Source organism: Streptopelia decaocto (genome assembly GCF_964273445.1).
Source record: "Streptopelia decaocto genome assembly, chromosome: 1".
Classification (NCBI taxonomy): domain Eukaryota; kingdom Metazoa; phylum Chordata; class Aves; order Columbiformes; family Columbidae; genus Streptopelia; species Streptopelia decaocto.
Window position 1 is genome coordinate 1,283,286 of NC_138663.1, and position 26,948 is coordinate 1,310,233.

The following is a 26,948-nucleotide window of genomic DNA, read 5'->3' on the forward strand; positions in this document are numbered from 1 at the left end:
TCCGGCTGTCTCTGTGTGGCCGTGTTGCTGTGTGGGTGCCCCGGGTTCTCTGGTCCCAGCCCCGGGCTGTGCCCCACCCGGGGAACCTCCGTGCCCCGGGACCCCCCCGTGCCCTGAGACCCCACCCGTGCTCCGTGTACCGGGACTCGCCCCCTGACCCGTGTCCCCGGGACCCCCCGCGCTCGGTGCATCCCCGGGCCCGCCCCACCCCGTGCATCTCCTCGACCCCCCCAAGCTCCGTGTGCCCCGGGACCCCCCTGTGCACCCCCGGGACCCCCCCGTGTTCCGTGTGCTCCGGGACCCCCCTGTGCATCCCCGGGACCCCCCCGTGTTCCATGTGCTCCGGGACCCCCTTGTGCATCCCCGGGACCCCCCCGTGTTCCGTGTGCCCCGGGACTCCCCTGTGCATCCCCGGGACCCCCCGTGCTCCGTGTACCTGAGACCCCCCCGCTCGGTGCATCCCCGGGACCCCCTGCGCTCCGTGTCCCCGGGAAACCCCCTCTCGGTGCATCCCCAGGACCGCCCCCCCCGCGCATCTCCTGGACCCCCCCAAAGCTCCGTGTGCCCGGGACCCCCCTGTGCATCCCCGGGACCCCCCGTGTTCCGTGTCCCCGGGACCCCCCCGCTCGCTGCATCCCCGGGGGGGCTGCGGCCGGGCAGGAGCCAGGTCGGACAGACACACCGCCGGACAGACAGCGGGACAGCCGGGCCGGGGGGGGCGGGCGGGGGCGGGAGCTCCGTTGTGCAACGGCCCCGCTCCGCTATATAGGGGGGGGCCACGGGGCATGGAGCCACCGCCGGGACGGGACGGGACGGGACGGGACCCACGGGCCGGCCCAGGTAAGCGGGACACCCCCCAACCCCCCCCCACCGGGACACCCAGGGACACCCCACCATGGGACACCCCACCATGGGACACCCCCTGGGAAATCCCTTCCTCGGGGACACCCCCACCCGGGATATCCCTTGTCCTCGAGACACCCTTTCACCAGGGACATTCCCGTCCCTGTGACCCCCCACCCCAGGGACACCCCCACCCTGGGGCCCCCCCGCTTCCCCAGGGACACCCCCACCCTGTGACCCTCCCACCCCAGGGACACCCCCACCCTGTGACACCCCCACCCAGCCCCTCAAACCACTGCGGGGGGGCCAGGGCAGCTCCACCCCTGGGACCCCCCAGGCCCCCCCTGTGGCCCCGGGGACCCTGAGCAGGGTCCGCAGTCCCTTTGGGGTGTCCAGGCCCCCCCGTCCCGGCCTCACCGGCCTCACCTGCCCGGTGCCAGCACCTCGGGGACATGGACAGGATGTCCCTGTCCCCCGCTCCGCCCCCGCTCCCTGTCCCCTGGGTGGCCAGGCCGTGGTGGTGTCACCAGCCGTGGTCCCCAGTGCGATGCCGGGGGGGCCTGAGCATCCCGAAGTCCCCAAGGGGCCACCAACCCCCCCCCCCCGCCCAAGTCCTGCTGGCCCCGCACCCAGGCCAACAGGGTGGTGACACCGGGGGGTGCTGGCAGCGGTCCCCGTGTCCCCATGTCCCCATGTCCCCATGTCACTGGCTCTCTTGTTCTAGGCTCAGCGAGCGGGTGCAAGTCTCCGGTGAGTACTGGGGTGGCAGCTGCTCTGTCCCCATGTCCCCACCATCCCCATGTCCCCCCCATCCCCGTGTCCCCCCTGTCCCCATCCCCAGGCAGTGGGTGACAGGGACACACGTCACCCTGGAGTCCCTCTGCTCCCCACACCCCTCCCTTGGCCACAGAGGACGTGGGTCCCCGGGGACGGGACAGGACCCCCCTGTCACAGCCATGTCCCCTGGCCGTGTTGTCACCAAGGCTCCGGTGCCAGCCCTGCGCGGTCACAACTGGGGACCCTGGGTGGCGGTGACGGCGCTTGCGAAAGGGCAGCTCCGGGAAGGTGACAGGGCACATGGTGGTGGCACGGTGACATGGTGACACGCTGGTGACGAGGACCCGGCTCTCCGTTGTCCCAGGGCTGGCACACGGTGGGGACATCACTTCCCCCGATGTCCCCAGGCTTGTCACCTCACCCTCTACCCACTCCCACCTCCTGGGGAACACCGGGGGGGTTGACCCCAATGTTAGCGAAGTGTCCCCTCCCTGTGACACCCCACAGTGTGACAACGTCCCCTGGGATGAGTGACAGGGACGACACAGGGATGTCCCCAGAGAGAGGTCAGAGCATCCCGCACGTTCCCTCTGGGCCGGGGGGATGTTTTTGGGGTGCTGACCCCCCCGTGTGACAGAGCCCGCGAGGATGCGGTGTCCCCGCGTGTCCCTGTGGGGTGTCCTGTGGCTGTGGCTGCCGGTGGCCGGTGGCCGCCCCCTCCGGCCCGACAAGGTCCAGGCCGACACCCGCAACCTCACCCGCACCCTCAGCACCCGCATCCGGCACCTGCAGGTGAGCGGGGGGGGCACACTCAGGGGGTCACCCCCCAAGGGACACCCCGCAGGGTGACACAATGGCCCGTGTCACCCAATGGAGGGGGGGGCGGGATTAGGGGGTTCCCTATTGGGGGGACACCCAGGACAGGGGGGTTCAGATTGGGGGCGTCCCCAGGGTGGGATGCTGAGGGGGGGGACACACCCCTGTACCCCAGATGGAGGGGAGGGTCACCCAGGGCTGGGCTGGCAAGGTCCCCATGTCCTGGAGTGGGGGGTCCCCAGGGTGGGATGCTGGGGGGGGACCCTGTGCCACAGAGTGGGGGGTCCCCTGAGAGGGTCACCCATGGCTGGGGGAGGGGGATCCCTGTCCTAACCCCCCTTCTTGTCCCCCCCCCCCCCCCCCCCAGCTCTTCCTAAGTCCCCCCCACTAATCCTCCCATTTCTTCTTCCCCCCTCCCGACCCCCGTGTCCCCCCACTGACCCCCATGTCCCCCCACTGAGCCCCGTGTCCCCCCACTGAGCCCTGTGTACCCCCCACTGACCCCCCGTGTGTCCCCACCCCTCCAGTGTCCCCGTGTCCCCCACTGACACCCCCCTGTCCCCCCCCCCAACTCCCCATGTCCCCCCCATCCCGTGTCGCCATCCCGACCCCCGTGTCCCCCACTGATCCCCTGTGTCCCCCTTCTGACCCTCTGTGTCCCTCTCACTGAACCCCCCCAGACCCCCCACTGACCCCTCGTGTCCGACCCTGACGCCCATGTTCCCCCCACTGACCCTCCATGTCCCCCCACCCTCCCAATGTCCCCGTGTTCCCCCCACTGACCCCCGTGTCCCCCACTGACCCCCGTGTCCTCCCCCACTAAGCCCCTGTGTCCCCCACAGACACCCCTGTGTCCCCCCACTAACTCCCCATGTCCCCCCCATCCCGTGTCCCCACCCCTGCAGTGTCCCTGTGTCCCCCCGCTGACCCCCGCGTCCCCCCCACCCCTGCAGTGTCCCTGTGTCCCCCCACTGACCCCCGTGTCCCCCCCACTGACCCCGTGTCCCCCCACCCCTGCAGTGTCCCCGTGTCCCCCACTGACCCCGTGTCCCCCCACCCCTGCAGTGTCCCCGTGTCCCCCACTGACCCCGTGTCCCCCCACCCCTGCAGTGTCCCCGTGTCCCCCACTGACCCCGTGTCCCCCCACCCCTGCAGTGTCCCCGTGTCCCCCACTGACCCCGTGTCCCCCCACAGCTGCTCCCGGTGACGCTGCGGATCCGGGAGCTGGAGGTGGGGGAGGGGGTGACCCCCCAGGCGGGGGGTGTCCCCGAGTGGGGAGGTGTCCCCGAGTGGGGGCTGGGGGCGCTGGCCCAGCGCCTCCCCCCGCTCCAGCGCCTGCTGGGGACACTGGCCCCGGGCCACCCCCCGCTGGCCCAGGTGGCCAACGACACCGAGAACCTGCGCAGCCTCCTGCTCACCCTGGTCACCCTGCTGGGCTGTCCCCCCCCCGCCGTGTCGCCCCCGCCCGGGGTCCCCCCCCGGCTGGCCGAGCTGGTGGCCGAGGCTCCGCACACGGTGGCCGCGGTGGCCCTGGCGCGACTCCGGGACTGTCTGGATGCCATCGCCACCCGGCTGGACGGGCCCCCCGCCTGCTAGGGGACACGGGGGACACCTGGGGACACGGGGGGACACCTGGGGACAGGGGGGACACCGGGCTGAGCCCCCAGTGCAAGAGTGGGGGTGGCACCGACACCGCGGGGTCCGGGCTCCTCTGTCCCTCCCTTTCTTTTATATTAGTTATTATTATTATTATTATTATTATTATTATTATTATTATTATTATTATTATTATTATTATTATTATTATTATTATTACATTTTAGTGTTATCTTAATTATATTTATTATTATATTTATTATGATTTTTATTATTTAAGAACTAATTATTTAATTAGCATCATTTCAGTGTTAGTTTAGTATTGCTTTTGTTATTTTAATTATAGTTCTTTTTAATTATGATTCTATTTAAATTTTAAATTATATTTTTATTATTTTATTATTTTTGAAATTTTCATTAAATTATTACTATTTTAATTATTAATTTTATTGGCACTTCAAACATTATTATTTATTTTAATTTTAAGTGTTTTAATTAACATTAGATTATTATTATTATTATTATTATTATATTCTAATTATTTTATAACTTTGTTATTGTAATTATTTAATTGCTATTATTTTTATTTTAATTATTATATTCTAATTATTTTATCACTTTTATTGTTACTGTAATTAGTATTTTAATTACTATATTACAATTGTTACTGTTATTATTACACCCGCTATCACTATTATTATTCTTCACTATGTATGTTTCCCTCTCCCCCATTAATTTTCAATAAAGCCCCTTTTCCAGCAGCCCCCCCTCCCTCCCCCCCCCAGGCTGGTGTCACTGTCACTGCCACTGGTGTCCCCAAGGAGCTGGGGGGTGAAATGTGTCCCCAAGGTCGGGGGGTGTGAATCAACCCCCAATGTTTAATCTCTACAGTATAGAAATATAAAGGGGACGGGGTGTCCCGCCCCCAGCTGGAGCGGGGACCCCCAAAGGAGGGGATGTCACCCCCCACCCCGCCGGGGACAGGGGACCCTGGGGACACAGGGCGGGTGGGGACACGGGTGAGTCAGGCCCCGGTGGCTCCGCGCGGGTTTACGAGGCTGTCGGTGGCTTCGTGGTTTTGCCACCCCCCCCCCGGTCACCCCCCACCCCCAGGTCACCTCCCGGCCTGGGGTGACCCCGATACCTCCGGCTGAAGGGGGGGACACAGGGACAGGGATGGGGGACAAAAGGGGGTGACAGGGAGGGGAAAGGGACAAGGATGGGGAACAAAGGTGGGGACAGGGAGAGGGGACAGGGATGGGGGACTGGGAGGGGGACAAGGATGGGGGATAGGGATGGGGGACATGGATGGGGACTAGGAGGGGGGACAGGGATGGGGTGACAAGGATGGGGGGACAAAGATGGGGACAGGAAATGGGACAGGGGGACAGGAAATGGGACAGGGGGACAGGGATGGGGGACAAAAGGGGGTGAAAGGGAGGGGAAAGGGACAAGGATGGGGAACAAAGGTGGGGACAGGAACAGGGGGACTGGGAGGGGGACAAGGAAAGGGGACAAGGATGGGGATAGGGATGGGGGACAGGGATGGGGACAAGGAAAGGGGACAGGGATGGGGGGACTGGGAGGGGGGGACAGGGATGGGGACAAGGATGGTGGGACAAGGATGGGGAACAAAGGTGGGGACAGAGAGAGGGGACAAGGATGGGGACAGGAAACGGGACAGGGGGACAGGGATGTGGACTGGGAGGGGGGACAAGGATGGAGATAGGGATGGGGACTGGGAGGGGGGGACAGGGATGGGGACAAGGATGGGGGACAAAGGGGGGTGACAAAGGGGAGGACAGGAAGGGGGATGGGAAGAAGGACAAGGATGGGGGACAGAGGTGAGAACAGGAACGGGGACAGGGGGACAAGGATGGGGACAGGAAGAGGGGGACGAAGCAGGGGACAGGGAGGGGGACACGGATGGGGACAGATAGGGGACAAAACACGGAGCCAACTCGCTGTCCCCGGGAACCATAGGGACGCATGTGTGTGTCACCACATGTGTGTCACCGTGTGTCCCCTGTCACCACCCGAGTCCCCCATCACTGCGGGGACACCCTGTTTTGGGGGTAGGGCGGTCCCCATGTCCCCCCCTGCACGTCACTTACGCCATGATGTCACCGGTGTGGCCACCAACCCCAGGACACCCCAGGCCACAGGGATGCTCTGCCCCCCCTTTCATCTCCCCCCACCCCCAGCACCCCCTTTCCTTCACCCCAGGGCACCCCAAATCATGACCACCCAGCCTGGGGGACACACAGGGGTCCCCAAGAAGGGCGGGGGCGGGGCTCAGGGGACCCCAGGGGTCTAGGACTGGGTGCTCCCAAGTGACCTCAGGAATTGGGGGGGGGAAGTTGGGGGTCCAGAGGAATGGGAGGAGGGGCTCAGGTGTCCCAAGGAATCAGAGGGGGGTGCTTAGGGGTCCCAAGGGTCCTTGAGAATTTGGGGGGGAGAGGGGGGTGCTCAGGGGACCCCGGGAGTAGGGGGGGCTCAGGCACCCCAGGGGGCAGCAGCTTGGGGGTCCCAGGAATTGAGGGGGGCTCAGGTGTCCCCAAGTTGGGGGGCTCAGGGATCCAAGAGGTGGGGGGGGCGCTCAGAGACCCCCTTGGCTGAGGGACCGGGGGACCCGGGGGGTGGGGTCTCAGGGGTCCCCAAGTTCTTTTGGGAGGGGGGCTGGGGGTCCCCAGGACCTGTAGGTGACACCAGGATGATTTTCCCTCCAAAATAGCATTTTATTACAAAATATTCCTCTATTTTTACAGCACCCCCTCTCTGACAAGGTGTGGGGGGGGAACAGGGGGTCCCCCCTCTCCACCCCACAACCACAAGGCTCCCAAAACCCGGTGGGGGGGCACAAGGGTAGACCCAGCGCTTGCCCCGCCCCCCCCTCCGAGGGGATTTGAGGCCAATGAACCCCCAAAAAGAACCAGCCCCCAAGGGTGGGGGTCAGGGTGGGGGGTCTCAGCTCTCGAACCATTTACTCCTCTTTGCCGTGGGGGGGTCGCTGCCCAGGATTTTCCTCTTGTATCGCTCCACCAGCTCGCTGAATCGCGCCTCGGCCCCCCCGGGGCCCCCCCGCCGCCGCGCCTGTGCGAGACAATGCGGGGAGGTTCGGGGGTCCCCCCACCCAAACTGGGGGCTTTGGGGGGGGTACAAGATGGGGAATATGGGGAGATTCACCCCCAGGTGATGGTTGTGTGCAAGGGGAGAGCACTCCCCCCTCCACTAGGGGGATCTGAGCCCAAAATGGGGGGGGGGGGCATGAGCGCCCATGTCCCTGTGGGGGTGGGGGGTCCTTACCTGGGTGGGGGGGTCCTTACCTGGGTGGGGGGGTCCTTACCTGGGTGGGGGGCGCCTTGCGCTTCTCCTTGCGCCGCTTGGCCTTGGGTTGTTTGGGTGGGGGGGGCTTCACCTTCCCCTTGTCGCGTTTCCTGGGGGGAGGGGGAGCAGAGGGGCACCCGTGGGTGACAGGGACACCCAGGGGTGCCCTGATGTGCCCACAGGTGACAGGGACGCCAATGGGTCCCCAGATGTTCAAGTGGGTGACAGGGACACCAATGAGTCCCCAAATGTGTTTGTGGGTGACAAGGACACCCAGGGATGCCCAGATGTGCCCATGGGTGACAAAAACACCTGGGCGTCCCCAGATGTGTCTGTGGGTGACATGGGTGCCTGTGGCTGCCCAGATGTGTCACCCTGGATGGCCAGATGTGCCCGAGGGTGACAACGACACCCATGCACGCCCAGATCTGCCTGCTGGTGCCAGGGACACCGATGGGTGCCCAGATGTGCCCAGGGATGACAAGGGCACCGATGGGTGGCCAGATGTGCTCGAGTGCCAGGGATACCCATGAGTGCCCAGATGTGGTCATGGGTGACAGGGATGCCTGTGGATGTCCCAATCTGTCACTGTGCCTGTGGGTGCCCAGATGTGCACAAAGGTGGAAAGGTTGCCCATGGATGCTCAGATGTGTCTATGGCTGCCCAGATGTGCCCAGGGGACACAGGGACACCTGTGCATGCCCAGATGTGCCCATGGGTGCCAGAGACTACCATGGGTGCCCGGATGGGCCTGTGTGTGTCCAGATGTGCCCAAGAGTGACAGTGACGCCTGTGGGTGCCCAGGGGTGATAAAGACACCCATGGGTGCCCAGATGTGTCTGTGAGTACCCAGGATAACCATGAGTGCCCAGATGTGCCTGTGGGTGACAGCGATGCCCATGGGTGACAGTGATGCCCGTGGGTGCCCAGATGTGCCAAGGACTCCCATGGGTGTCACCCAGCACCCCAGATCTGCCCCCCATACACCCCAAATTGACACACATCCCATCCATTACACCCCCAGGGAGGGAAGGGACAACCCAGAGATGCTCCCCCCAAATCACTGGCACCCCGGGGTGGGGGAGCACCCTGAGGGTGGTGTCAAAATTGGGTGCCCCCCCCCAAAATACCTGATCTTGGGCCCACGGTGCGAGGGCAGCGCCAGCACCTTCCTGCGGCTGCTCCCATCCGGCAGCTGCACCCGCTGCCCCGGCGCCTCCACGCGGAACCCCCCCCAGGGCACGGCTTGGGGGGCGCCCTGGGCCCGCCCCGGGGCACCCCCAGCCTGGGGGGACCCCTCGGAGCCTTTGGCGGGGGGTTTCGTCCTTGCTTTATGTTTTTTAGGGGGTCCTGATGGTTTGGTTGGTTCCTTCTCTGATGCCTTCGCTTTCAGCTTGAGCTGCGTGAGTGGGGGATGGTTTGCGAGGGGGGGGGACAAGGGGGGTGACAAAGGGGCCGGGGGGACACACGGGGGTGTCAGGGTCCTACCAGGCTGCGCTGGGCTCGCTGCTCCTTAAGCTTCAGCTTGCGCCGATCCTCCAGTGAGAACTCCACTATGGGCCTCTGGGAGTGGGGGGAATGAGTCGGGGGGGTCCTGGGAATGGGGGGAGCCCCCCCAAAACACCAGGAGGTGCCCTGGGTGTGGCAGCCCCCCATCAGTCCAGGAGGTGCCCTGGGGGGGGGGGTCCAGCCCCTCAATACCCCCAGGAGCACCCCAGGAGAAAAATGGGGTGATGGGGAGACCCTGGGGCTGGGGGGGGCCACAGTGGGGGACCCAGAAGGTGCTAGAGACAAGGTGGAGGGTGGGAGGGGGCGTGGGGAGACCCCCCAGGATCCCACAGAGGGGGAGTGTGGGGAAGGGGGGCACTGGAAAGGGGGGGCAGACAGATATAATGGGGGGCACAGAAAGAAGGGGATGAGGGGGACAATGGCAGGGACAAGGGGGGGACACAGGAAAAGCGGGGACACAAAACAGGGGACAAAGGAGGGACAAGAGGGGGACACAGGAAAGGGGGGGGCACAGCAAAGGGGAGATGGAGACAAAGCAGGGGACACAGAAAGAAGGGGACGGGGGGGGACAAGAGGGGAGAAAGTAGGGAGATAAAGGAGGGAGACAAAGGAAAGGGGGGGACACAAAAAGGGGGTACACAGAACAAGGGGGGACAAAAGAAGGCCAAGAGAGGGACACAGGAAAGGCGGGGGGGCGCACAGGAAAGGGGAGATGGGGACAAAGCAGGGGACACAGAAAGAAGGGGACAAGGTGGGGACAAGAGGGGAGACAAAGCAGGGAGACAAAGGAAAGTGGGGGACACAGAAAAAGGGGGGACACAGAAAGAGGGTGATGAAGAGGACAAAGCGGGGACAAGCGGGGGGATGAAGGGGGACAAGGAGGGGGACATGGCAAGGGGAACCAGAGGCGGAACAAGGGAGACAAGGCGGGAGGGCCAAGGTTGGGGGGGGACACACCAGCCCCCTGCCCCACTGGGGGGGTCCCACCCCCCACCCCCCAGCACCCACCTTGTTTGGCCCGAAGATGTGGGGGTTGTTGTTGAGGCTGCGCAGCGCGGCCAGCGCCTGCTCGTGCGCCCCGAATCCCACGAAGGCGAACCCCAAAGAGTGGCCCTGGCCCCGCTGCTCCCGCATCACCCGGCACTGGGGGGACACCACGCCGCTGAGCCACTGCCACCCCCCCAGGGACAGCGGGATCCCCCCAGTGCCAGCAGCTGTACCCCCAAAATTGTCCCTGGCCCTGCTGCTCCCACATCACCTGGCACTGGGGGGGACCCTGAGCCACCAGGACCCCCCCACTGCACCTCAGCATAGGACACCCCCTTCTGCACCCCAAAATCCATCCCAGTGGGGACACAGGGGGGACAATCCCCTCACACACCACCCTCTCCTCCGTACCCCAAAACCCACCCCAGAGCAGACACAGGGGGACACGGGGGGACATAAGGGGACACCCACCTCCTCTGCACCCCAAAACCCACCCCAGAGGGGACACAGAGCACAGGGGGACCCTGGAAGAGGAGACAATTTGGGGGTGTAACACCCATCCCCCACTGCACCCCCACTCATCCCAAAACCCAGCCCAGAGGGGACACAAGAGGGACACCGAGCTTCTCTGCACCCACAAACCACCCCCGAGGGGACACAGGGCATGGAGGGGGGACACAGGGAGGGGACAGAGCAGGGGGCACCCACCTCCTCTGCATCCCTAGTCACCCCCAAACCCTCCCCGAGGGGACACAGAAGGACATGGGAGGGACACAGGCAAGGACACAGTGGGGGACACCTATGTCCTTTGCACCCCCAGTCACCCCCAAAGGAGACACAAGGGGACAGTGTGGGGGGACACAGACCCACCTCCTGTGCACCCCTAGTTAACCCCAAACCCACCCCAGAGGGGACACAGAGCACATGGGGACACTGAGGGGACACAGATGGGGATAGTCACCTTCTCTGCACCCCCAAACCCATCCCTGAGGGGACACAGACAAGGACACAGTGGGGGACACCCCCCTTCTCTGCACCCCCAGAATCCACCCCAGAGGGGACACAAGGGGGACACTACAGTGACACAGAGGGGACACCCACCCCCTTCACACCCCAAAATCATGACCAGATGGGGACACCCACCTCCTCTGTACCCCCAAAATCCACCCCAGGAGGGACACAGAGGGACATGGGGGACACAGCGGGGATGCTCACCTGCTCTGCACCCCCAAACTCACCCCAGAGGGGACACTAAAGTAACACAGGGTGACACTAGAGCGACACAGAGGGGACACCCACCCCCTTCACACCCCAAAACCCTCCCCAGATGAGGACACCCACCTGCTCAACACCCCCACGGAGGGGACATGGAGCACAGGGGGGACACGGGGGACACCCAAGGGGCGGCGGGGGTGTCACCCACCTCGGTGACACGCGTGTCCCTGCCGAGCAGGCGCAGCAGGAGGCTCCGCAGCCGCACACTGTCCACGGCCTTGGGCAGGTTGTGCACGCACAGCCGGGTGGGGGACACGAAGATGTTCTGGTCTCGCAGCTTCTGGTGCTTCAGCTCCTCAAACTGGGGGGAACTGGGATGTGAGGGAGGGGGCTCTGACCCCCCCGGCAGGGGGCATGTTGTCACCAAGCTGTCACAGCCCCCCCATGCCCGGTGTTTGTCACTCTCACCCGCGCTCGCTTGGCCATGTCGGCGTCACTCACGCCCTCCGCTGCCTTGGTGCCGGCACGGATCACTGCGGGGGGGGAAATTGGGGTGAAATGGGGAGTTTGGGGGGGTGGGGGGACACAAGGGACCCCCCCAAGGGTGACACTCACGGCCTTCACGCGCCAGGTAGAGGTTTCGGGTCCCCGTGGGCTTCTTCGGCTGCTGCCCACGGAGCTTTTGTGCCTCTTCGCGGCTCACGGCCGGGTCGATGCGCAGCTGCCGCCCGTCCAGCCGCAGACCCCCCCCCTGAAAATTGGGGTACAGCGGGGTAGAGGGGGCACCTGTGACCGCACTCCCCACCCCACAGAGGGTCGCCGAGAGTTGGGGTGACCCCAGAGAGGGGGACAACCCCACTGGCACCCCCTAAACCCATGGTAGGGACTGTCCCCATACCCCCAGCAGGGGCTCTGGTTGCCCCAGGGGGGGTCCCTTGTGTCCCCCCACCCCTGGGGGAGTCTCCTATGCCACCTCTAATCCCCGAGGGGTCCCTCATGTCCCCTCCAAGCCCCAGAACTCACCTCCCCATCCTCCTGCGCAGCCTGCACGCATTTCTGGGCAGCTTCTTGCGTCAGGAACTGGGCAAAGGCACAACCTGGAGGGGGGGGACACAACACAGGGGGGGTCAGGGACAAGAAGGGGTTTGTGTCCCCCAAATGTGTGTCCCCCCCGCCGCAGGGCACCTTTGGGGCGCTCGGTGTCGGGGTGCAGGACGAGCCGGACGTATTTGAGGTCCCCGAATTGCTGCAGCGTCTCCCCCAGAGCCTCCTCCTCCGTCTCAAAGGAGAGATTCCTGAATTTGGGGGGGGACACACAGCTTGGGGAGGGGGCGTAGGTGGAGTCCCCTCCTCCCTGGGCCCGGATACAGCAGCACGGCAAAGGGGGGGGGCCCGCTGTGCCCCCCTTGGCCCAGCACTCACCGGATGAAGACAGTTCTGCCCTCACCCACGTCCGAGGGGGGCGGCTGCCGAGCCCCCCCCAGCCGCCTCTTCTGGGGTGCAGCCCCCCCTGAAAGAGGCAGGGGCTGGAATGGGGGGACAAGAGCACCCCCAGACCCAAGGGAGCCCCCCCAGAAATCCCCCCAAGACCCCATGGAGCCCCCAAACCCAAGGGAAAAGCCCCCCTAGGCCACAGATGAGCCCCTCCCATCCCAGGGAACCCCCCCCAGACCCAATGTAACCCCCCCAGACTACAGATGAGACCTCCCCACATCACAGGGAACCCCCCCAGACCAAATGTAACCCTCCCAGACTACAGATGAGACCTCCCCCCAGACCCAATGTAACCCCCCCAGACTACAGATGAGACCTCCCCACATCCCAGGGAACCCCCCCAGACCAAATGTAACCCCCCAGACCACAGATGAGACCCCCCCATCCCAGGGAAGTTCCCCCAGACCCCAGGGGATACCTCCCCAAACCAAAGGGAAACTCCCCCAGACCCAAGAGGACCCCACCCCCCCCCATCCATCCCAGAGGAGCCCCTGAGACCCCTCAGCCTCCCCCTGACTCCAGGGGAGCCCCCCCTGACCCAAGGAATTGCCCTCAAGACTTCAGGGGAGCCCCCCACATGCCCCCTGACCCCAAAGAAGTCCCCCAGGCCCCCTGTAACCCCAGAAGAGCCCCCCCCCAGACACCCCCGGACCCAAGGGGAGCCCCCCTGACCCAAGAGGAGCCCCTCAAGAGCCCCCCAGACAATCCCCCCAAAACCCCAGGGAAACTTCCCAGGCCCCCCCATCCTAGGGGAACCCCCCCTCAGATCCCAGGAAATGCACCCCCCACCCTCCCAGATCCCAGGAAATCCCCCCAGACCCCAGAAACCACCCAAGAAATCCCCCCAGACCCCAGGAACGTCCCCCCCAAGACCCCCAGGAAACCCCCCAGACGCCAGGAAAACCTCCAAGTCGCCCAGGAAACCCCCCCAAGACCTCCAGGGAGCCCCCCCCACATCTCAGAGAACAAACCTTTCTCCTCCTCATCCTCTTCCTCATCCTCTTCTTCCTCTTCATCTTCATCTTCATCTTCCTCCTCCTCCTGCTCGCTGTCATCATCACCACCTACTTCCTCATCCTCTTCCTCCTCCTCTTCTTCCTCTTTCTCTTCCTCTTCATCCTTTTCTTTTTCTTCCTCTTCTTCTTCTTCCTCCTCCTCTTCTTCCTCCTCCTCACCCCCCCCTTTCCCCTCTTTGTCCCCTGCACAGTGACACAAACACAATGACAACAGGTGACAATCACCCCCAGTGCCCCCCCCCGCCACCCCCTTGCCCAGAACTGGGGGTCACCCCCCCTAAAATGTCCCCATGTCCCCTCACCGTGACACGGGCCACCCCGCGTCGCCTGGTACTTGTCCTTGGCCACTGCCCAGTCCACGGCCACCGGCCGCCCTGCGGGGACAAAGGGACACGGTGTCAGTGTCACCGCATCCCTGGTGACACCCTTGGGGACACAGTGGGGACACACAGACCTTTGATGTCCCTCATGTTCATTCCCCGCAGCGCTTTGGCCGCTTCCAGAACCTTCTGGAACTGCACGAAGGCGAAGCCCCGCATCTTCCCGTCTGCAAACACACCGAGAGCACCAAAATCAACCACAAACTGTGTTAGAAATCACGAAATCCACCTTAAAAATCACAAGATCCACCACAAAAGAATCACAAAAAATCAGCCATAAAAACCACAAAATCCACCTTAAAAAAATTACAAAATCCACCTTAAAAATAAAATCAGAAAATCCACCTTAAAAAAAAAATTCAGAAAATCCACCTTAAAAAAAAAATTCAGAAAATCCACCTTAAAAAAAAAATTCAGAAAATCCACCTTAAAAAAAAATCAGAAAATCAACCCCCAAAAATCACAAAATCAGCGGTAAAAATCATGAATTCCACCTTAAAAAAAAAAATCACAAATTCCACCTTAAAAAACCACAAATTCCACCTTAAAAAAACACAAAATCCACTTTAAAAAACCCCACAAAATCCACCTTAAAAAAATCACAAAAAAAATCACTAAATCTACCTTAAAACAAAAAAAACAGAAAATTAATCCCCGAAAATCACAAAATCCACCTTAAAAAACCACAACATCCACCTTAAAAAATCACACAATCCACCTTAAAACCCACAAAACCAAACGTAAAAATCCCCAAATCAAGCAGTCACAAAATCCAGCCTAAAAACCAGAAAGTCAGCCACAAAAGCCATTCAATCAACCCCAGAAATCACAAAATCCACCTTAAAAATCACAAAATCCACCTTAAAATAAATCACAAAATCCACCTTAAAAATAAAAATCACAAAATCTACCTTAAAATAAAATTAATCACAAAATCCACCTTAAAAAGAAAAAAAATCACAAAATCCACCTTAAAATAAATCACAAAATCCACCTTAAAATAAAAATCATCACAAAATCCACCTTAAAAAAAATTAATCACAAAATCCACCTTAAAAAGAGAAATCAAAAATCCACCTTAAAAAAATTTAATCACAAAATCCACCTTAAAATAAAATTAATCACAAAACCCACCTTAAAAAGAGAAATCACAAAATCCACCTTAAAAAAATCATCACAAAATCCACCTTAAAATAAAAATCATCACAAAATCAACCACTAAAATCACAAAATCCCCAAATATTTGGGGCCAGAAGGGACATTCAAGGGCCCCCCCGCCTGGGGTCACTTGGGGCCCCCTCCAGGGCCCCTTTGCTTGTCACTTTTGTCACACATCATCCATTTTTCCTCTTCCTAAAGCAAATTGTTGGTGCAAAACCAATTGCGGTTCCGTACCGTGGATTTTAGCTCGTTATAACTCGCTCAAACTCCTTTAATTAATCAAAACAGGAAGCGCTAAAACCGCCACACATTTTTGTCAAGAAAAACGATATTTATTTATTCCCGTAGCGCCAAAATTGATGTTTTGGGATTCACTGAACCCTGGGAAAGCGTTTTCCCCCCAAAAAACAGTCGGGACGCTCCAAGAAGCCGCAGCTGGTTGGGGAGAAATCGGGTGAATATAGCGAATATTTTGAATATTGCCTGATTCCTTCAACAATTAGTTTTGCACCAACATAATTGCATTAACGGTTTCCACTTAATGGCTGTGGCTGCCCCCTCCCCCCCCACCCCCTCGTGTGTCCCCCCCCAAAAAAAGTCCCCAGAGGGTTTGGGGGCGCTCAGCTCACCCGTTTTTTTGGGGATGTTCACCTCCAGGATGGTGCCGAAGGGCGAGAAAAGGGACCTCAGGTCGTCCTCGGAGCACTGCGGGGGGACAGTGGGGTGAGGGGGGGACGCAGGGTTCCCCCACCAGGGTCACAGCAGTTTGGGGGGCAGCGGGACCCCCCCGCCAATACCTGGAAGCTGAGGTTGCGCACGATGAGCCGGGCTTTGCGGGAGGGGGCTCGGGGCTTCCTTGGCGCCGGGGGGGCTGCGGGGGGGGCACCTGGCGGGGGGAGAGGCAGGGGTTGGGGACAGCACGGCCCTGGGGACAGTCCCTGAGGGCAGAGCCCCCCCCAGCTCACCCTCCTCGTCCTCCGGTGGTTTCTTGTCCGCGCCGCGGGGCCGCTGCCGGGCGGGGGTGACGCTGAGGGGGCGGCCGGCGAGGCTGGGGGGCTCCCGCAGGGCGCGCTGGGCGTCCCCCCCCAGCGAGAAGGTGACGTAGCCGAAGCCGCGACAGGTCCTGGTGCCTGGGGGGGGGCAAAGCGGGGGCAGTGAGGTCCTATCCCCTGCCACGTGCCCCCTCCTCAGCTGTCACTGTCTCCCCAAGGGTCTTCCTGCCTCTGCCCCCCCCGCCCCCATAACAGGCTCTCCTGACCCCATCACCCTGCACCCCAGCCCCCCCAGCTCGCACATCCCTGATCCCCCAATCCTCGCACCCCCAGCTCCAGGCACCCCACACCCCCATAGATCCGTCCCCCCCATCCCAGACCCCCTCGCTCCCCCACCACACCCCAGCCCCCCCCGATCCCTGTCCCAGGGCCCTCAGACCCCCCACATCCCCTTAGCCCCCCTGAGCCCCCCTGGACCCCAGCGCCCCCCACTCAGCCCCCTATCTGAAACCACATCAGCCCCCCCCCAAATGCCTTGAGACCCCCCCATCCCTGCTTCCAGGCCCTTCCATCCCCCTAGACCCTGGTCCCAGACCCCCTGAGCCCCCCAAACTCCCTGAGTGCCCCCCCTGTCCCCAGTTCCAGACTCCCTAAGGCCCCCCAGATCCCAGACCCTACCTGCCCCCTCCAGGACCCCTCAGTCTCCCCAAACCTCCTGAGACCCCCAGACCCTCTCAGTGCCCCCAGACCCCAGTCCTAGGCCCCATCAGCCTCCCCAAACTCCGGTCCCAAACCCCTGAACCCCCCCAGACCTTCTGAGCCCCCTCCAGACCCGCTCAGCTCGCCCAAATCCATCAGCGCCCCCCAGATCCCCTCAGGTCCCAGTCCCAGGACCCCTCAGTCTCCCCAAACCCCCTCAGCCCCCCAAGATTCCCTGAGTCCCCCCAGACCCTGGCCTCAAACCCGCTCAGTTCCCACAGACCCCTTCAGCCCCTCAACCCCCAGTCCCAGACCACCTGAGCCCCCCGGACCCCCCCAGATCCCCAAACTCCCCAACACCCTGGTCCCAGGCCCCCTGAGACCCTTCACCTGCCCCCAGCTCCCTGAGCCCCCCCAAACTCCGCTCCCAGACCCCTGAGCCCCCTCAGATGCTCTCAGACACCAGTCCCAGCCCCCCCCAGCCCTCTGAGCCCCCCAGACCCCGATCCCAAACTCCCTGAAACCCCCAGACCCGCTCAGCTCCCCCAAATCCCTCAGCAGCCCCCCAGACCCGCTCAGGTTCCCCAAATCCCTCAGCAGCCCCCAGATCCCCTCAGCTCCCCCAAATCCCTCAGCAGCCCCCCAGATCCCCTCAGCTCCCCCAAATCCCTCAGCAGCCCCCCAGATCCCCTCAGCTCCCCCAAATCCCTCAGCAGCCCCCCAGATCCCCTCAGCTCCCCCAAATCCCTCAGCAGCCCCCCAGATACCCTCAGCTCCCCCAAATCCCTCAGCAGCCCCCCAGATGCCCTCAGCTCCCCCAAATCCCTCAGCAGCCCCCCAGATCCCCTCAGCTCCCCCAAATCCCTCAGCAGCCCCCAGATCCCCTCAGCTCCCCCAAATCCCTCAGCAGCCCCCCAGATCCCCTCAGCTCCCCCAAATCCCTCAGCAGCCCCCAGATCCCCTCAGCTCCCCCAAATCCCTCAGCAGCCCCCCAGATCCCCTCAGGTCCCAGCCCCAGGACCTCTCAGTCTCCCCAGACCCCTGAGCACCCTCCCAGGCCTCCTCAGCCCCCCAAAATTCCCTGAGCCCCCCCAGACCCCAGTCCCAGACCCCTGAAGCCCCCAGACCCTCTGAGCCCCCCCCTCAGACCCACTCATCTCCCCCAAATCCATCAGCCCCCCCAGATCCCCTCAGGTCGCACCCCCAGGACCCCTCAGTCTCCACAGACCCCTGAGCCCCCCAAACCCCTTTAGATTCCCTAAGCCCCCCCAGAGCCCGCTCCCATGACCCGGCCAGCCCCCCCAAATCTCCTCAGCCCCCCCAAATCTCCTCAGCCCCCCGCCCCAGGCCCCCTCACCCCCCCAGCCCCGCTCCCAGGCCCCGTCCCGCCCTCGCACACCCTTCTCGGTGACCACGAAGCAGCGGCGGAGGGGCCCGATGCGGCCGAAGAGGCTCTCGAGGTCGGCGGCGGTGGCGGAGGCGGGCAGGCCCCGCACCAGCACCGTGCGGCCCGCACCGGGACCGGGAGCGGGACCGGGAGCCGCACCGCCCGCCGCCATCTTGGCACCGCGCCGCGCGGGGGCTGCCGGGAACGGAGAGAGCGCCGCACGGCGGGGGGCGCGGGGGAGGGCGACACCTGGCGGCGCGGCGGGGAATTGCGGGGGGGACGGGGCAGATGGGGGTCCCGGGTTAGGGGGGTGGGGAACAGGGGGAGTTTGGGGTTCTGTGTGCGGGTGGGGTGGGGGGTCGGGGGGACTTGGGAGTCCCAGGACAGGGGCATTGGGGTTGGGGGGGGGCTCGGGGGTCCCATTGTATGGGATATGAGGGGCTTGGGGGGGGGTCGGGGGTCCCATCCTATGAGATGGGGGGGTTTGGGGGGGGTTGGGAGTCCCATTCTATGAGATGTGGGTGGTTCGGGGGGTGTTAAGGGTCCCATCCTATGGGATGTGGGGGGTTGGGGGGGTTAGGAGTCCCATCCTATGGGATGTGGGGGTCAGGGGGTTAGGGGTTCCATCCTAGGGGATGTGGAGGGTTGGGGGGGGTTAGGGGTCCCATCCTATGGGATGTGGGGGACCGGGGGGCTTTGGGGGTCCCAGCTCGGGGCAGTGGGGAAAGGGGGGTTTGGGGGGCCCAGATCAGGAGCACTGGGGTTGGGCGCAGTTTGGGGGTCCCATCCTATGGGATGTGGGGGACAGAGAGGTTTGGGGGTCCCATCCTATGCGATGTGGGGGGCAGGGGGGTTTGGGGGTCCCATCCTATGGGATGTGGGGGACAGAGAGGTTTGGGGGTCCCATCCTATGGGATGCGGGGACAGGGGGGTTTGGGGGTCCCATCCTATGGGATGTGGGGGACAGCGGGGTTTGGGGGTCCAATTATATGGGATGCGGGGGATCAGGGGTGCTCAGGGTCCCAGGACAAGGGCATTGGGGTTGGGGGGAGCTCGGGGGTCCCATTCTATGGGATGTGGGGGCTTGGGGTGTTTGTGGGTCCCGTCCCAGGGGCTGTGGGGGTCAAGGTGGCTCGGGGGTCCCAACGGGGGGTGCAGGGTCCCTCCTGGGTGCCATGGGGGGTTCTCCTGCCTGGGGGGTGCCCCTGGGGGGCGGGCACAGGGGGGCGGAGCGCGGTGTGATTTGGGGGGGCCCGGGGAGGTCCCGCGGGGTCACACTCACACCCTTCACATGTGGCACTTTATTGGGTACACGGGGGGAGGGGGCTCGGGGGGGCCCTGAGGCACAAGGCGGGTTTGGGGGGCTCACATGGTGGGGGGGGGCAGTGATGTGGGGCTGGGGGTTCCCCGGGCCATGGCGGGGGGGGCACAGGTTGTCACCCATATTTGTGGTATCAGAGACCTGGGGGGTGACTGTGGGGGTTCCCCACATTATCGTCAGCACTTGGGGGTCTCACGGACGGGGGTCACAGGTTGTCACCCGTATTTGGGGTCTTGAGGCCCTGGGGGGTTACCGGGGGGGGGTCCCCAAGTTCTCACCCATATTTGGGGTCTCCAGGAGCTGGGGGTCGCTGGGGAGGGGCAGGTTGTCACTCGTATTTAGGCGTCTCAGAGACCTGGGGGGTGACCGAGGGGGTCCCCAGCTTGTCACCCATATTTGGGGGTCTCAGCGACCTGGGAGGTGTCTGGGGAGGGGTTCCTCCAAGTTCTCACCCATATTTGGGGGGTCTTCAGGAGCAGAGGGGTGGCTGGGGGGTCCCAAATTTCCCACCCATATTTAGGGGTCTCCACGAGCTGGGCGTGGTTGAGGGGGGGGGGCAGGTTGTCACCCGTATTTAGGGGTCTCGGGGACCTGGGGGGTGACTGGGGGGATCCTCAGGTTGTCACCAGCACTTGGGGGGTCTCAGGGACCGGGGAGGTATCCGGGAGCGTCCCAAGTTCTCACCCATATTTGGGGGTCCCCAGGAGCTGAGGGGGCAGCCGAGGGGGGGCTGGGGAGTGTGGGGGGTCTCCAGAGCACAGCAGGGATCGGGGGGGGCTCCCCTGGGTATCCCCATTTGGGGGGTCCCTGGCCAGGTATGAGCCGGGGTCCCAGAGGCCGGGGGGGGTGTCTCTCCATTGCCCCCCCGGACAGCGCTGGCCCCACAGCATCCGCGGGGGGGGTCTGTGTGGGACACCCTACAAGTCAATGGTGTCGCTGCCCAGGCTGCGGCGGTCGGTGCCGGTGTCACCGGGGGGCTCGGAGACAGCAGGAACAGCCCCCCCGCGGGGTTGGGGGTCCGGGGGGGCCCGGGGGCCGCCCCCCTCCGTCCAGCTGTGGGACGGCCGCAGTGCCGGGGGGGGGCTGCGCTTTGGCACCGCCACCGGACCCCCCCGGGACAGTCCCTGCGGAGAGGGGCTGCGACCACCCCCTGGGGACAGCGGGGACCCCCCCGCGCGGGACGTGGCGCGATGCGGAAACGGGGGGGACCCCGGGGGGGCGGGCCCCGGGGAGGCGGGGCGGCCGCGATTCGGTGGGGCGGGGGTGGCGGGACCCGGGGAGTCGGTGGTGCCGGGAGCTGCCGGGCTGGTTGTGCCGAGCTCGGATGTGCCGGTTGTGCCGGGACCCGGTGAGCTGGTTGTGCCAGAACCTGCCGTTCTGGTAGTGCCGGGACCCGGTGAGCTGGTGGTGCCAGGACCCGGTGAGCTGGTGGTGCTGAGCCCCGGTGAGCTGGTGGTGCCGGGACCCGGTGAGCTGGTGGTGCCAGGACCCGGTGAGCTGGTGGTGCTGAGCCCCGGTGAGCTGGTGGTGCCGGGACCCGGTGAGCTGGTGGTGCCAGGACCCGGTGAGCTGGTGGTGCCGGGACCCGGTGAGCTGGTGGTGCCGGGACCCGGTGAGCTGGTGGTGCCGATCCTGGATGTGCCGGTTGTGCCAAACCCTGATGCTCCGGTCGCGCCGACACTCGGTGAGGTGGTTGTGCCGGGACCCCGTGTGCCGGTTTTGCCGATCCCCGCCGTGCCGGTGACACCGAGCCCCGTGACGCTGGTTGTGCCGACCCCCGGTGTGCCAGGACTCAGTGTATCGGTTGTGCCGACCACCGTTGCGCTGGTTGTGCCGACCGCCGCTGTACCGGCGGTACCGAGACCCCGCGTCGCGCTTGTGTCGGCGCCACCGATCCCGGTACCGCTGTCATTGATGCCGGTTGTGCCGATGCCACCGGTGCCGGCTGTGCCGATGCCGCCGGTGCTGATGCCACCCGTGCCGGTTGTGCCGATGCCGCCGGTGCCGGTTGTGCCGATGCCGCCGGTGCCGATGCCACGGGTGCCGGTTGTGCTGATGCCACCGGTGCCGGTTGTGCCGATGCCACCGATCCCGGTGTCACCGATGCCGTTTGTGCCGATCTCGGCGTCCCCGATGCTGGTTGTGCCGACCCCCGTGTCCCCGCGGAAGATGCCGGTTGTGCCGATGCCACCGATCCTGGTGGCGGTGTCCCCGTTCCCGGTGTCCCCGCTCCCGGTGTCCCCACGGAAGATGCCGCGTCCCCCCCCCAGTGCCTCGGCGATGCTGCGCCGCAGGTCGATGGGCGAGGGGGGCCGGTAACCGGCCGTGGGGTCCCCGTCGCCATCGGTGCCATCGTGGGGTCCCCCGCTCAGCGCCGCCACTTCGCTCCCCCCGCGGCGGGCGCAGCCGTTAGGGGGATCCCCGGGGGGGTCCCGCTGGGACGGGGGGGGCGCCGCCAGCGCCAGCGCGGCGAGGGGGAGCCCCACGGTGACCTCGGCAACGCGACACCCCAACTGCAGCCCCCACCACCCCCAGGGCCCCGGGGGGGGCGTCCCCCCCCACCCCAAGCCCTGCAGCACCCCGAAAACCTGCAACCCAGCGCTGGCCAGCGCCCCCACCCCCGCCACCCCCAGCGCCGCCCTCCTGCCGGCCCGCCCCGCCCCCCCCTTGGCGCGGGGGCAGCGGGTGACCCCCCCGATGGCCAGAGCCACCACCAAGGTGACAAAGAGCCCCCGCGGCACCAGGAGCAGCCACGGCCAGCGGGGCAGCGCGCCCCCCCCCAGCACGGCCCCCAGCACCCCCCCCGCGTGCAGCACCCCCAGAACCGCCACGGGGGAGGCCGGGCAGCGCGGGGGGGGGCCCAAAAGGGGGGGCCCCAGCGCCAGCCCCCAGCCCAGGCAGGGGAAGGGCAGCTCGAACAGCAGGCGGGCGGCGGGGGCGGGCAGGCGGCCCCCCCGCTCGTAGGGGTCGTAAAAAAGGGGGAAGGCGCGAGCGGCCCCCGCCGCCGCCAGCAGCCCCCCCAGCACGCGGGCCGTGGGGGGGCGCCGCCCCCCCAGTAAAACCAGCGCTCCCAGTAAGGCCAGGAAAGCGAAGAGGGCGGCGGCGCCGTAGACGTGCGCGGCCCACGCGGGACCCCAAGCCGCGGCGGCCGCGGCCCAGCTGGTGCCCAGGGACACGAGGTGGGGGGGCCACGGAAAAGGGGGGGGGTCCGACCCCCCCGCCCCGCGCGGGTCCGGCCCCCCCGAAGTGCAGGTGGATCCGGGGGTGCAGGCGGAGGCGGCGGCGGGCGGGGGGGCGACCCCCCCCCGGGAGGGTTCGTGGCCGGAGGGGGGATCTGTGGGGGTGGGGGGCGGAGTGTGACCCCCCCCCCACGTGCACCCCCCCACATCCCCCCAGCCCTCCAACCCACCATAAGGGGGTGTCATGCAACCCCCCTCCCCGCTCAGGCTCCCCCTCTCTCCAGGACCCCCCACCCATTTTGGGGTATCAGGGCCGCCCCCCCAGGACCTCCCCCGCCCATTATGGGGGTGTCGGGGCCCCCCCTCCCCAGGACCCCCATTCTCCAGCCCAACCCCACAACCATTTTGGGGGTGTCAGGGCTTCCCCTCCAGGTCCCCCCCATCCCAGGGACCACTCTGGCCATTTTGGGGGTGTCAAGACCCCCCCTCCCCGGGAGCCTCCCTCCCCGTGACCCCCCCCCGGCCATTATGGGGGTGTCAGGACCCATTCCCCCCCCAGAACCCCCCCTCCGCCTTGTTAGGACCCCCCCTCCAGGACTCACACTATCCATTATGGGGGTGTCGGGACCGCCTCCCCCTTCCAGAAGCCACTCCTCCCCAGAACCCCCCCGCTTATTACAGGGGTGTCAGGACCCACCCTCCAGGACCCCCCCCCACCCCGTTATTCTGGGGGTGCCGCCCCCCCTCACCTGGCTCCGCGCCGCTGCCCCCCAACTCCAGCTCCTGGGTCCCGTTATCGACCCGGGGGGGCACCAGGAACCCTGGGAGGGGGGGACACACACATGGGGGGGGTCTCTCAGCATGGGGGCCCCCCCCCGCCCCCCCCCCCCCTCCGCTCACTCACCGGCGGTGCCAATTTGCTCGATCAGCTCCGCGATGCCGGGGAGGAGGGACAGGGGGGGGCGGGGGGGGCCCCGCAGGAGGGTGGGGGGGGGCACAGAACCCCCCGCTGCCCCCCCCCCCGCTTCGGGCTCCAGCCCCGCGCTCAGGTCAATGGCGATGTCCAGCTCCAGCTCCTTGGCGCGGGGGGGGCCAGGGGGGGTGGGTTTGTCCCCCCCCCAGCCCCCCGATTCCTCCGGGGGGGTCCCCGAACCCGGCTCGTCCTCGGGGTCCGGCCAGCCCGAGCCCGATGGGGGGGGCGTGGGGGTGCTGGGGGGGGGCGATGGGGGGGGGTCTTTAGTGGGGAGGGGGCGGGGGGCGTTCTGGCTTCGCATCTTAATCTGGAAGTTGAGGCCGAGGTTGAGGGACAGGACGGGGGGGGCGGCGCTGCGGGGGGCGGGGGCGGCGCTGGGGGGCGCCGGGGGGGCGGTGGTCGGGGGGGTCAGACACAGCAGGGCCAGCAGGAGGCGGGGGGCGGCCCCCGGGCCCGGGGGGGACATGGGGGACAGCGGGGACATGGGGGACAGCGGGGACATGGGGGACAGCGGGGGCACCGGGAGCAGCGCTGCGGAGAGGGCAGAGGGGACCGTTACACCCCATGGCTCACCCGGCCCCACGGCATCAATCCAGCCCCACAGCATCAACCCGGCCCCATGGCTCGCCCAGCCCCACGGCATCAATCCAGCCCCACAGCATCAACCCGGCCCCATGGCTCGCCCAGCCCCACGGCATCAATCCAGCCCCACGGCATCAACCCAGCCCCACGGCACAGCCAGCCCCATGGCTCACCCAGCCCCACAGCATCAATCCAGCCCCAAAGAACTGATCCATCCTCACCACTCACCCAGCCCCACAGCATCAATCCAGCTCTATGGCATAGATGCAGACCCACGGCATGTGCCCCCCCCCCATGGCACTGATCCAGCCCCACGGGACGTGACCCATCCCATAGCTCACCGCGCCCCACGGCACCGCCCCAGCCCCGGTGTCCCCGGCAGGACGGGGCCGGTGGCAGCCGGGGTGGCGCTCTGCTGGGGGACAATTGGGGACGGTGACAGGGGAGGGAGGCGGCAGCACCGAGATCGGCCCCGATCCTGGGGCCCGGAGGTCGGCAGCTGAGCCCAGTGGGGGACAGGAGCGTCCCGGGGGGGGTCAGGGACATCCCTGGGGACAGGAGCATCCCCGGGGACAGGAGTGTCCCTGGGGACAGGAGCACCCCTGGGGGGGCACAGGAGCATCCCTGGGGACACGAGCATCCCTGGGGGGGCACGGGAGCATCCCTGGGGACAGGAGCATCCCTGGGGACAGAAGCATCCCTGGGGGGCACAGGAGCATCCCTGGGGACAGGAGTGTCCCTGGGCGGGGACAGGGGCGTCCCTGGATGGGGACAGGAGCATATTTGGGGACAGGAGCATATTTGGGGACAGGGGCGTCCCTGGGGACAGAAGCATTCCTGGGGGGACAGAAGTATCCCTGAGTGGGGACAGGAGCATCCCTGGGGACAGGAGCAACCCCAGGGGGCACAGGTGCATCCCTGGGGACAGGAACATACCTGCGGGGACAGGAGCATCCTTGGGGACAAGAGCATCCCTGGGTGGGGACAGGAGTCACCCCGGGGGAGGACAAGATCATCCCTGGGGACAGGAGCATATCTGGGGACAGGAGGCATCCCAGGGTGGGGACAGGAGCATCCCTGGGGGTTGGGGGGACAGGAGCGTCCCTGAGTGGGGACAGGAGCATATTTGGGGACAGGAGCATCCCTGAGTGGGGACAAGAAGATCCGTGGGGCAGGAACATCCCTGCGTGGGGACAGGAGCATCCCTGGGGACAGGAGCATCCCCGGAGGGGGACAGGAGCATCCCATGGGGACAGGACCATCCCTGGGGACAGGAGCATCCCTGGGTGGAGACAGGAGCATCCCATGGGGACAGGAGCATCCCATGGGGACAGGAGCATCCCTGGGGACAGGAGCATCGCCGGAGGGGGACAGGAGTGTCCCCATACCCAGAGCCACCCCACGAGCAGGCTGCCCCCCCGTCCCAGCGCGGTGCCAGGTCCCTAATCTTTGTGACAATGCCTGTCTCCGTGGTGTCACATCGGGGCACGTCACGGTGGCGGCGGGGACGGATGCGAAGTGACGGGGGCTCACAGGGCACGCGGGGACCTGTCACTGCCCCCCCGCTGCCACCGCGCCACGGACCCCCCCGCCCCGGCACCCCCACGTCCTTGTCACCGCTGGTCCCCAGGTGTGTCACATGGGGGTGGCAGTGTGGGGGTGCCCATGGGTCCATGGGGGGGTGTCCATGTGGGGGTGATTGTGTATGGGTGTCTATGTGGGGGTGTCTGTGTGTGGGGAGGGTGTCTCTGTACATGTGTCATGTGGGGGTGTCACAACATCACGTGTTCACACTCACACTCGCACTCCTACTCACACCCACACTCACACTCCCCCCTGCTCTTCTCCACCCCCTCGCACACTCGGATCCTGTACAGCACCCTGAGCACCCCAAACCCCCAGCACCCAACACCCCTCCACTCCATGGACCCCTGCATCATGCAACCAGGGCACCCCAGCACCCTGCACCCCCGCACTGCACCCCGGGCACCCCAACACTTTGCACCCCCACAGGGTGCCCAACCAGGGCATCTCAGCACCCCAGCACCCTGCACCCCCACACTGCACCCCAGCACCCCAACACCCCGCACACCCCAGTACCCTTGCACCATGCACCCTGGGCACCCCAACACTCTGCACCCCGACACCTTGCATGCTGTGCACCCCTGCACCGTGCACCCCAACACCCTGCACCTCAGGCACCCCAGAACCCTGCACCCCAGCACCCTAACACTCAGCACCCCAATACCCTGCACCCCAGCACCCTGTGCACCCCAACACTCAGCACCCCTTCACCCCAACACCCTGCACCTCGGGCATCCCAGAACCCTGCACCCCAGCACCCTGTGCACCCCAACACTCAGCACCCCTGCAGCATGCACCCCAATTCCCTGCACCCCAGCACCCTGTGCACCCCAGCACTCAGCACCCCTTCACCCCAATACCCTGCACCTCGGGCACCCCAGCACCGTGAATCTGGGAACCCTGTACCCCAGCACCCTGCACCCCCCACTCTGCAATCAGGCATCCCAACCCCTTGCACCCCAGCACCCTGCACCCCCACACCATGCACCCTGGGCACTGCAACACGCTGCACCCCCATAGCACCCTGTACCCAACACCCTGCACCGCCCCCCCACCCCGTGTAGCCAGGGCATCCCCGCACTCAGCACCCCCGCACCGTGCAACCAGGGT

The 26,948-nt window shown here is 65.1% G+C and overlaps 3 protein-coding genes across 3 annotated transcripts; 1 reads left to right on the forward strand and 2 right to left on the reverse strand.

Annotated features, from left to right (window-relative positions):
* Positions 1 to 770: 770 nt before the first annotated feature.
* LEP (leptin) lies at positions 771 to 4,498 on the forward strand. The gene is made up of 4 exons (XM_082067222.1): positions 771 to 840; positions 1,568 to 1,593; positions 2,258 to 2,412; positions 3,631 to 4,498. The coding sequence occupies exons 3-4, from the start codon at positions 2,269 to 2,271 to the stop codon at positions 4,030 to 4,032; spliced, it is 546 nt and encodes a 181-aa protein (XP_081923348.1). The 5' UTR covers positions 771 to 840; positions 1,568 to 1,593; positions 2,258 to 2,268; the 3' UTR covers positions 4,033 to 4,498.
* A 2,259-nt stretch (positions 4,499 to 6,757) lies between these two features.
* On the reverse strand, positions 6,758 to 18,394 carry RBM28 (RNA binding motif protein 28). The gene is made up of 18 exons (XM_082057308.1): positions 18,212 to 18,394; positions 16,087 to 16,251; positions 15,919 to 16,007; positions 15,751 to 15,826; positions 14,035 to 14,127; positions 13,883 to 13,954; positions 13,536 to 13,763; positions 12,493 to 12,580; positions 12,256 to 12,365; positions 12,094 to 12,167; positions 11,686 to 11,821; positions 11,539 to 11,603; positions 11,279 to 11,431; positions 9,877 to 10,011; positions 8,848 to 8,922; positions 8,490 to 8,758; positions 7,379 to 7,469; positions 6,758 to 7,125 (listed from the first exon to the last, which is right to left on the reverse strand). The coding sequence occupies exons 1-18, from the start codon at positions 18,369 to 18,371 to the stop codon at positions 7,000 to 7,002; spliced, it is 2,205 nt and encodes a 734-aa protein (XP_081913434.1). The 5' UTR covers positions 18,372 to 18,394; the 3' UTR covers positions 6,758 to 6,999.
* Positions 18,395 to 20,437: 2,043 nt separating this feature from the next.
* Positions 20,438 to 22,997, reverse strand: PRRT4 (proline rich transmembrane protein 4; the record flags this gene model as incomplete). The annotated part of the gene is made up of 2 exons (XM_082071846.1): positions 20,438 to 22,854; positions 22,994 to 22,997. 2 exons carry the CDS (start codon positions 22,995 to 22,997, stop codon positions 20,438 to 20,440), a joined length of 2,421 nt encoding a protein of 806 aa, XP_081927972.1.
* Between the last annotated feature and the right edge of the window lie 3,951 nt (positions 22,998 to 26,948).

Bases quoted from the DNA above. Each gene is read 5' to 3' on its own strand.
- RBM28 (XM_082057308.1), bottom strand. From the start codon at position 18,371: ATGGCGGCGGGCGGTGCGGCTCCCGGTCCCGCTCCCGGTCCCGGTGCG. The intron at 12,581-13,535 runs GTTTGTTCTCTG...TGCCTCTTTCAG, and splicing joins AGAGGATGAGGAGGAGAAAG to GGGGGGCTGCACCCCAGAAG. The intron at 8,923-9,876 runs GTGGGTGCTGGG...CCCCACTCCCAG, and splicing joins ACATCTTCGGGCCAAACAAG to AGGCCCATAGTGGAGTTCTC.
- LEP (XM_082067222.1), top strand. From the start codon at position 2,269: ATGCGGTGTCCCCGCGTGTCCCTGTGGGGTGTCCTGTGGCTGTGGCTG. The intron at 2,413-3,630 runs GTGAGCGGGGGG...GTCCCCCCACAG, and splicing joins CCCGCATCCGGCACCTGCAG to CTGCTCCCGGTGACGCTGCG.